The sequence below is a fragment of the Anabas testudineus genome, chromosome 1 (genome assembly GCF_900324465.2).
Source record: "Anabas testudineus chromosome 1, fAnaTes1.2, whole genome shotgun sequence".
Classification (NCBI taxonomy): domain Eukaryota; kingdom Metazoa; phylum Chordata; class Actinopteri; order Anabantiformes; family Anabantidae; genus Anabas; species Anabas testudineus.
This window is the reverse complement of record NC_046610.1, coordinates 3,096,797-3,106,569: the sequence shown is the minus strand read 5'-3', so window position 1 is coordinate 3,106,569 and position 9,773 is coordinate 3,096,797. Positions and strand designations below refer to the sequence as shown.

Genomic DNA, 9,773 nt, shown 5'->3' with positions numbered 1-9,773 from the left:
TGTTGGAGCATATCATCACAAGTTTTGTCTTTAAATATTTTAGGCTGTTTTTAAAACTCACGTCTAACTCGGAGTCACAGTTTGCAGCACAAACACACCTTCACTGTTAAGTTTCTTCTCACACATCTGTTTGCGGTCTGTCTTACGACCGTGTCATATTTTAAATGCAACATCTTCATCACTGCAGCTTCTTTACTTTGTTTCCACTGTTAGTCTGTGTTGATCTCAGTTTAACTCATGAGGTTTTCTTACATTGATGTTATCTGTGCAGTGGAGTAATTCTCCACACACATTTTAGATTATACCGTACTACTCTTTAAACTTTGCTGAAATCCAGTCGATTATTTATTTCATCTCATTCTAACCTGTTTCACTAATCACACATTTAAATGACCTTTATGAGAGTGGTGAGCATTTTATTCAAAGAGGAATATTTCCCATCTCACACTTAGATTAGTTTTGAATTGTGTCTAAAACAAAGAGACACTAGGAAATAAAGATTATATTTATTTCTACTTCGCTGATATAAATAGGCCCAGAGAACTGAACATAATGATGTGAAAAATAAAGAACAGATACAGAACAAAATAAAGATATCAGCTAAATATGCAGTATTAACAAGCTGTGTTGGTGATGTAGAAGAATTATCTGACAGGATCTTGGAAATAGTTTCCTTCAGTAAAACCTGAGTCTTTACTGACATTTAGTGGCAGCAGCATGAAACTACAAATACATTACATTAAGCACATTCTTCTCCATTATTGCTGTTGTACACACTATGTTATAATTATAGGAAATGTATTATATAGTACCAATTTCAAGCTGTTTGGACCTCCTTAGTGACACTTTAACATATTTCTGGTGGCTGAAATGTGAAATGTCACTTCATCAACATTGAACAGCAGACTGAGGAAGTGAGCAGAGGTAATAAGTAACTAAGTACATTTACTTTTTCTTACTTTGTTTAGTGGAGTACTTGTATCTTTGCACCTAAGTGATTTTTAAGCATTTATATACTTTAAACTTCAAATTGAGTTAAGAACTTAGTGGAGGTCAGTGAATAGTAAATGATCCTTCTTGCAAGAAGTTTGAATTCTCAAGTTGACTTTGAATTTCAAACTTTTAGTGTTCTCAGGTGGAGCTTGTTGCACATAAAAGTCGATGTTATTCAATTTAATCTCAAAGCACCTTTTTTATACCAACAAAACATTTGACATATTTTAAATTAAAGGATACAGAGGAGTTTCTCAGATGTGAGGACTTCAGTTGAAGCTACTTCCTCTAAATATGATACAGAAAACAGACACAGATACAGATCTGGTCTTTTTTATTTACTCCACTTTTCTCATCCAAATTACTTCAGGCTGCTCTGAATAAGTGTTCAACATGTCCTACAGTGGAAATGTGAATATATTTACCTGGTGTAGAGAGAAGGAAAACAATAAATCCAAACGCTGATGTTGTTAAACTCATATCTGCTGCTCTCAAGTCTTCTGTAGAATGAAAGAGTGTGAGCATTAGATAAAATCATACTACATGTGTTATAAATTTCCTTCCTCTTTTTTTTAATGCATCATGAACCAGATGCAACAAAAATAACTTGTATAGTGTTTTGAAATCTATACATAAAATATAACGTGTTATATATGAAAAGTAGAATTGGAGACTGGATTTGTGGATCAACCACATCATACCTCACCAACACTGTTTAAAGCATCTTTTCTTTTGTACCTTCTTTTTTAGATTCAGGAACAACTCTCTCAATCCTCTCAGTGGAGCACAACAAGATCCAGGGAAGATACCAACTTTGATCTGTTGTAGAACACGTGATTGTACTGAAACCACTGTGAAACCATGATGTTAGAGATGTGCTGAGATGTGCTCCACACATTTCATACACCCAAAACCTACAGCTTTACACTGGGCGTATTTAAGAGTCTGAATTTATTTCTACTACTGACCACATGAGATGAGCTGTTTTCTATGAACTGAGGAACCACATGTGAGGAAGAGGACAGTGAAGTGAGAGAACAGGTTTTAATGAGGACAGACAGAATCAGCAACAAAACTAATCTAAAAAGGACAAAACTAAAGATCAGAATATCACCTAATGACAGTGGAGGATAAAAACAATAAATATAAATAGAAGAAAACAGGGAGGATTGGGGGGCGAGTGGCAGAGCAGGTCTCCATTAACCCCAGGGTCAAAGTGTCACTGGACAAAAAACTAATGAGACAGAAGCAGGGTCAGAGACAGGTGAACAGACTGTCGCAAAAGTCAAGGCATGAGGAAATAAATGCATGTAGGATCACATCTGTATCATAAGATGATAGAGTTGAACGTATTTTGGAGATATTTCTGAGGTGATGAAAGTTTAGTTTAGTATCAAACCAAACACCAACACTTCTAGCAGCGGTTATTATTAAGTTATCTTAAAGAGAATCTGTGCAGGGCAAAATGTGTTTGGCTTTATGTTGTGGACTGATTACAACTATTTTACGTTTTGTTAGAATTCAGCAGCAAGAAATTTTGAGCCATCCAATTTTTTATCCCATACTCATGTAAGGAACTCAGTCCTCTGTGGTCAGAGATCTTAAAGGGACAATACAGCTGAGCGTCATCAGCATAGCAATGGAAAGAAACACTGTGTTTACGAATAATATGTCCCAAAGGGAGGGGCAGCTTGGAGTTTGGTCTGTAGTTTTCAGGGAAAGAGGGATCTAGTCTAGGTTTTTCAAAAGAGGTTGAACACATGCAATTTTAACATAATCTGGCACATTTCCAGTGGACAGAGAAGGATTGAAAATATTCTGAAGAGAGGGAGCAAGCTGTTAAATAGACGGCGATTAACTGTGAATTTTCAAGATAGAGTGGTTGAATGTAGACAAATATTAAATAAAACACATTTATGATCAGAGATGGAATCCTCTAACTGAATGGAGTTTAGACTCAATCCTAAAGTGAATATCAAATCAAGGGTGGTTATGAGTGGGACCTTTGATGTGTTGAACCAGGTTGAAAGAATCAGTTAGACTGATAAAATCATTGGTATTATTTTCCCCAAGGGGATCAATAAAGTATGTATTATTATTATTTTTTATTATTATTATTACTATTACCTAACAACACTGTCAGCAACATACTCTGAGAATTCAGATAAAAAGTTACTGTTTGATTTTAGGGGACGGTAGATGACAGTGGATAAGAAATGACAGAGCTTCAGAGCTGTGAACCTGTTTAAGTTAAAGCAGTGAGCATTTGAATTGATTATTAAAGACAACAGCAACACCACCACCCCGACCACTTAATCTAGGGTAGTTAAAATAAATAAAATCAGGGGGGGCAGAGCTCATGCAACTGGATATATTCATCTATGCTCAGCCAGGTTTCATTTAAGAAAAAGAAATCTAAATTCTGAGAGACGATAAAGTCATTTAAGAGAGAAGCTTTGATAGAGAGGGATCTGACATTTAGAAGTCTTGTAGTAGGGGAACTAATATTAGTACTGGGGTTGGTCAGAGGTTTAACAAGTTAGAATAGTTTCTTTTACTGCTCTGTGGCCTGTTTGCTTGAATTTAGGTTAGTGGGGGTCACAGAACAGAGAGGGGAGCAGATCCCTGAGATGAAGGTAGGAGGGAAGGATCTCTAGGTGTTAAGAGGAGGGACCGTCAGTCATGAGGAGTACACTGAATGACTTTCTGCATATCAGCAGCAAGCATGTGGCTGCCACGACGGTTGGGGTGCAAACCCTCATTCCTTAAGAGTGAGGGTGGATCCCAGAAGAGATTAAAGTTGTCAATAAATCCTAAATGCTGAGACCTGCATGAAGACTGAGGACTCTGCTGAAACGTCCTATTCCTCTGCCCAAGATGGGAATAGGGCCAGAGATAAAGACAGACTTAACACAGGACTGTAGGAAGCTAAAAAGTCCTTCTTAGTCAGTTCACAGTGCTGGTGAGTGGTGTCACAGGATCCACCGTCAACAATCACCTGGACAATGAAGAAGGAAGTGAGTCTAAGAGACTGGGGAGTTTATCCAGAATGACCGGGACTGTAGCTCCAGGTGAAGCAGTGAGGAGCTGCTTTGAAGAACCGGATGTGTCTGGTTATGGAGTCTCCAACAATCAAAGTGGTCAGAGAGAAGAGGGGTGAGGAGAGGGTTCCGAGCTGAGACCACTGAAGTCTTGTTCATGTTCACCTGAGATGAGCGCCGAGCTGGAGCCGCACCTACAGACACAGGAGAGGGGGGGTGATGAGGAGCAGCCGGCTCCACCTCTCAGAGCTCCGGAGTCCTGCAGGGCGTCTGAACACGGCCTCCTTCAGGATCCTCCGGCGTCTAGAACTAGAAGTCCGGGAGCTTTGCACCAGCCGAGCGCTGGTGGTGTCCGGGGGCGGACAGTCGTCACAGTCGGCGGGAGTCGATGCTGGTTGGAGATCGAGGTCCGATCGAGCCGGAGCCGAAACTCCGTCAGCTGGGTGGTTCGGGGCGTCAGAGGTGGAAAGGTTTAACCGGAGATGTGAAGGCTCCTGGTCCTGGCTCCTCTTCTTCACAAGCGTCACAACTTCGGCCCAGGACGTCTGATGGTTTGGAGCTGGAGGGATCCACGGAGCCGAGTCCTGGAGGGCTGTGGTGGGTGAGGTAATCCGCTTGGACTGCTCCGAGGACCGAGGAGGGAACAGCCAGAGTAATGAAGACTGAATGTGTAACACTGAGTATTTTCCACTAGAGGACAGTGAAACTTCAGAGAAACTGAATCAGAACCAGGAAACAACATTTTGCTGTTCATCACTTAAAGCCACACGATGGACTGGAGAACAACGTGAGGATTGAAGAAACTATCCACAACCATAGAGTTCAAATCAAACAGATTTAATCCTAAATGTAAAATCTGTTTCCTAAATGAGTATTCAATTTTATTTCATCCCAAACATCTGACTCATCCCACATGAGGTCACAAGACCACAGTTTTACAACATCTATATGTTAAAGTCACAATAAAATGACAAAGAAAAGTTCAAACTAATGAATGAATGTAATTCAAATGAATAGATACAATGAATGAAGCACAAATGAGATGAATTCAGCCACAAATTTAATAACATGTAATGAGATGAGGCTATGGAGGGTAGAGATGTCTCAGACATCCTACACAGACATGCTGGTGTTTTCTGAATCTGTCCTACAAATGGAGATGTTCCCCCCAGTAGTTAGGGAGCGACTGGGTAGTTAGGGTTAGGCTCAGGTATAGAGGATGTTCAGATATCCTGATGTGGTTTCACACATTGTTAGAACAGCTCCACTCCTATCTTCCTCTTCATGTAGCTGCAGACCTCTTAAACCCAGTACGCTGCTAGTCTCTTTGAAACTGATGATAAACTGTAGAAATGATCTGATCATGAAGTCAAACTAAACCTAAACTAGTTTAAACAGCAACTGACAGAATAAAAGCAGATTAAAACATGTAATATAATAATTAAAACACTTCACACACTGCTCAGTTTAAGATCAACTGATATAATAATCTAAACACAAGTTAATTTAAAATACATGCAGAAAGACTTTACTTCTACATTTTCCATCTAGCAAACTGTGATGCTACTGTCCTGGTTTTGATGTGTTACAGAAAATCTTCCACTGTACATGTGATTTAAACTGATGCTTCCATACATCTGTATTTTAACTGTCTCTACAGATAAATACAAGTTAGTATTAGTTCAGGATAAAGAATATTTCCATGTTGTACTTTCTCCAATAAATCATTCCTGCCTCTGGTTTAACAGCAACTGAAGAGAATCACAACTCATTTAAATGACACTTTCTGACCTGAGATTTACAACAAATTGATTTGTAATTTCACTCTGTAATAATCATATTACAGGGTTCATGTTGTCAATAGTCTCTCTCATCTCTATCATCTCTACAGGTTCATTCAATTCAGTTTTTAAGCTCCTAGTTTTCTTCATCCTGGATTAAATAAAACAACAACAACAAAAACAAAGTGAATTAATGTAACAAATCAATAATGTAAGAAAATAAAAGAACAGAGATGGAACTGATGGATTTTTATTGTTTTACCTCAAACACAGACTGATGACAAACAGAGGAATCAGCATCAGGACCACAAGAGTCAACCTGATGATGTTCATTATAAGAAGTGATTTACCTGGAAATTGAAATAGAAACATTTAGGACATGTGACTTTACATAATTAGATATTAGACATTGTTTGTTTTTAGACATAGATTTGACATAAACAACCACAGGAAGTTTTATTGCAACACTTAAATTTTGGTCTTTTTAAATATTTTGATGAGCTGTAAAAGAAGCCAACATGTGTGTCTGTGAAGAGCAAAGTGAAAAACTTACCTCCCACAACAATCAAATGTAAGGTGCTGTTATAATGACCCGTAGTGTCCTGAACCACACAGTAATAATTCCCACTGTGTTCAGCTCTGATGTCAGTGATGGTGAAGATCTGTCCTGAAGCTTTTGGTGACCATTCATTCTCCTTGTACCAGGTATAATTAGCTGCTGGGTTAGCATCACTGCTACAGGTCAGAGTCACTGAACTACCCTCCACTATCTCAGAGGGACTCACTGACACAGAGGGAAGATTTGGACGATCTGAAGGACAGTATGTACAGAGAAACAATTTAGTAAAAATAGCAATAAACAATATTACATACAAATAAATGTCTCCATATCTCCATCAGAAAAACATCCTGAATAAAATGAAATAAAGATGATCAGTTCTGTCCTGCAGTTGCTAGAAAGAAAACGAACCCCAATGGCACAAATCAAACCACCAATCTAGAACTGTAAATGTGTTGTTATTCTAAAAGACTCTTTTAGATTTTCCCAAAAATGCTGCTCAGTAGCAACTGGATCTGCTTTAAAGATGCCATCACAGAGGAAGTTCTTCAAGAAGAAGGGTTTTAATGGACCTAATTAAAATGTCAGACACTATGAGATAAATAATGAAGTTTATTGTAAAATAATAATAATAATAATAATAATAATAATAATAATAATAATAATAATAATAATAATAATAATAATAATAATAATAATAACAATAATAACAACAATAATAACAACAATAATAACAACAATAATAACAATAACAATAACAATAACAATAACAATAATAATAGAATGAATCAAGGATCAGGCAGAAAAAGTAAAGAACTAAACATTTGTGGCTAAGCACTAGAAAACAAAGTAACTGCATCACGGATTATATCAACTTCTGGTCTGCAGAATACTGTGCAGACCTGGAGGGTGCCGTCTTTCTCCATTAACATGCCCTGTGTGTACCACCACCTTCTTCCATTACACCTTCCCCCCCCTCACTGAACCTTGGCCTTTACATGAGACCAGGTGAGAAACGAACTGAGACATGTGAAGACCAGGAAAGCTTTAGGACCAGATGGCATCAGCCCCAGACTGCTAAAGGACTGTGCCTATCAGCTCTGTGAGGTGGTCACCAACATTTTCAACCCATGAAAGACCTCCTGTGTGGTTCTGGTCCCTAAGACTGCACATGCCAAGGAGCCAAACCACTACAGAACTGTAGCCTTGACGTCAGGATCATGAAGACCATCCTCAACCACCTCCACTTCATGGTGATAGTTTGCCTACAGGCCAAAAATCAGGGTGGATGATACCACCATTTCGTGCTGCAACCGGGAGCTGACTTAACTGGAAAATGACAGAACTGCTGTGAGGGTCATGTTTTTTGACTTCTCAAGCGCTTTCAACACCATTCAGCTGGCAATACCGCCAGGGAAGCTGGATGGGGCAAGAGTTGGAGGACAACAAACTTTCTAACCAATAGGGCACAGCATGTGAGGCTACACAACTGTATGTCTGAGATGTTAGTTTGCAGCACTGGGGCCCTCACAGGGTACGGTGCTCTCACCATTTCTCTTCACCCGATACACTTTAGATTTTACTAACAACAACAACAGCAGCTGCCATCTCTAGAAGTTCTCTGATGACTTAGCCATTGTTGGGGAGTGTCTGATAAGAACAAGCTGCAGTACAGGTCAACCATCATGAACTTTGTGTCAGTAAAACAAAAGAGATGATGATAGACTTCCAGAGAAAGACACAACCTTTGAAGTATGCAGGACTCTGCTGAGGATATTTTATGACTCTGTGGTAGCCTCAGTTCTCTGCTGCGGTGCTGGCATCACAAACAGGGACAGTAATAGACTGAACAAGCTGGTATGGAAGGCCAGTTCTCTCCTGGGATGCTAGCCAAGCTGACATCCATTATGGACAATACCTCATGGAAACTCTGTGCAGCTCCTTCAGCAGCAGACTGAGACATCCTCAATGTAGAAAGGAGCGTTACCACAGATCCTTTATTTCCAACACTGTAAAACTGTACAAGTCAACAGTTTAACTGTATTCCTTTGGTCATACTAATTATAGCCTCACTGATCATAATGTTTCAAATTTAAATAGTTTTATTAATATATCTGGTAGATATGATTTTACAATTCTGATAATATTTTTGTAAACATGTTTAAAATACCTGTATTATTATTAAATTTACTTCTCTTTCTTGTACCTTAAATTTCTCTGCGAGCTTCTAAACAAGTGAATTTCCCTGTTTGTGGGATCAGTAAAGTTAAATCTTTAGGTCGGTGGGAACAGAAAAGAAAACCAAAATAAAAGCACAAGACAGGAAATGGGACCAGGATCATGACAGTCCAGTGACATACTTGTCATAACCATGACCTAGATGACAACATCACATATATGTGTTTTAAAAGTTTTGTACTCACAATGGACGTCTACAGATATAGATGAGGACTTGTCCCCATATTGATTCTCAGACTTGCATTAGTAGGTCCTTTGTCCTTAGAGCGGATGGAGGTGTTGAAACGATAAATTCCTTCTGGTCCATGATGTATTGTTTGGTTCCCCTTGTACCAGGTATAATTAGCTGCTGGGTTAGCATCACTGCTACAGGTCAGAGTCACTGAACTACCCTCCACTATCTCAGAGGGACTCACTGACACAGAGGGAAGATTTGGAGGATCTGGAGGAATTCAAAATGTCTCTTAAATATAAAATCAGCCACACAAAACAGAAAAATTCTACTTTCAACTACGTAACATTTGTTTTAAGTGTCGTACATTTCACTCACGTTTCACATTAATATTAATATACGGAGATGTTTTCTTCCCCAGCTCATTCTCAGCTGAACAGTAAAACTCTCCAGAGTCAGAGGACTGGATGGAGCTGAAGACAAGCTGTGGTTCTTTGTTCAGCAGTGTTTGGTTCTTCTTGTACCAGGTATAATTTACTGCTGACTGAGCATCACTGTTACAGGTCAGAGTCACTGAACTTCCCTCCATGATTTCACTTTGTGGACTCACTGACACAGACGGCACCTTCAGAGCATCTGGAGGAGAAAACAAGGTTTAGAAAGTGAAATGAGAAACGTGAGTAGTGGAAGTTGAGTCCTTCACACAATAATATGAAGATGGATAGACATTTGATTAGTTCCAAAGTGGAACAGACTCACACACTGAGGGAGAGCAGTGATTCTCGTGTCCTTTTAAAACACAACAGATGACGTCTCCAGGATAAAGCTTGTCTTTGTACAAATCTAACTGGTATATAAAATGCTTTTCTATGGTAAATATTATGTGGCTCATTTGAAATCAATAGAATTGAATGTTTTACAAAAATATCTCATTGAGCATAAAAATAATAAAAACTAGAAGTAAAGATAGAAACTGAAAAAAACATTTG

The 9,773-nt window shown here is 38.8% G+C and overlaps 1 protein-coding gene across 1 annotated transcript; it reads right to left on the bottom strand.

Moving 5' to 3' along the window:
* Positions 1-3,297: 3,297 nt before the first annotated feature.
* On the bottom strand, positions 3,298-9,603 carry LOC113162184 (B-cell receptor CD22-like). Its single transcript, XM_026360218.1, has 5 exons — positions 9,544-9,603; positions 9,163-9,420; positions 6,369-6,626; positions 6,078-6,165; positions 3,298-5,966 (listed from the first exon to the last, which is right to left on the bottom strand). The coding sequence occupies exons 2-5, from the start codon at positions 9,371-9,373 to the stop codon at positions 5,870-5,872; spliced, it is 654 nt and encodes a 217-aa protein (XP_026216003.1). The 5' UTR covers positions 9,374-9,420; positions 9,544-9,603; the 3' UTR covers positions 3,298-5,869.
* Between the last annotated feature and the right edge of the window lie 170 nt (positions 9,604-9,773).

Excerpts from the sequence above, each read along its gene's own strand:
- LOC113162184 (XM_026360218.1), bottom strand. The coding sequence starts at position 9,373 with ATGGAGGGAAGTTCAGTGACTCTGACCTGTAACAGTGATGCTCAGTCA. Across the intron at positions 6,627-9,162 it reads TATTAATATTAATGTGAAAC|ATCGTCCAAATCTTCCCTCT; the intron begins GTGAGTGAAATG and ends ACTGTCCTTCAG. Across the intron at positions 6,166-6,368 it reads ACATTTGATTGTTGTGGGAG|GTAAATCACTTCTTATAATG; the intron begins GTAAGTTTTTCA and ends TTCAATTTCCAG.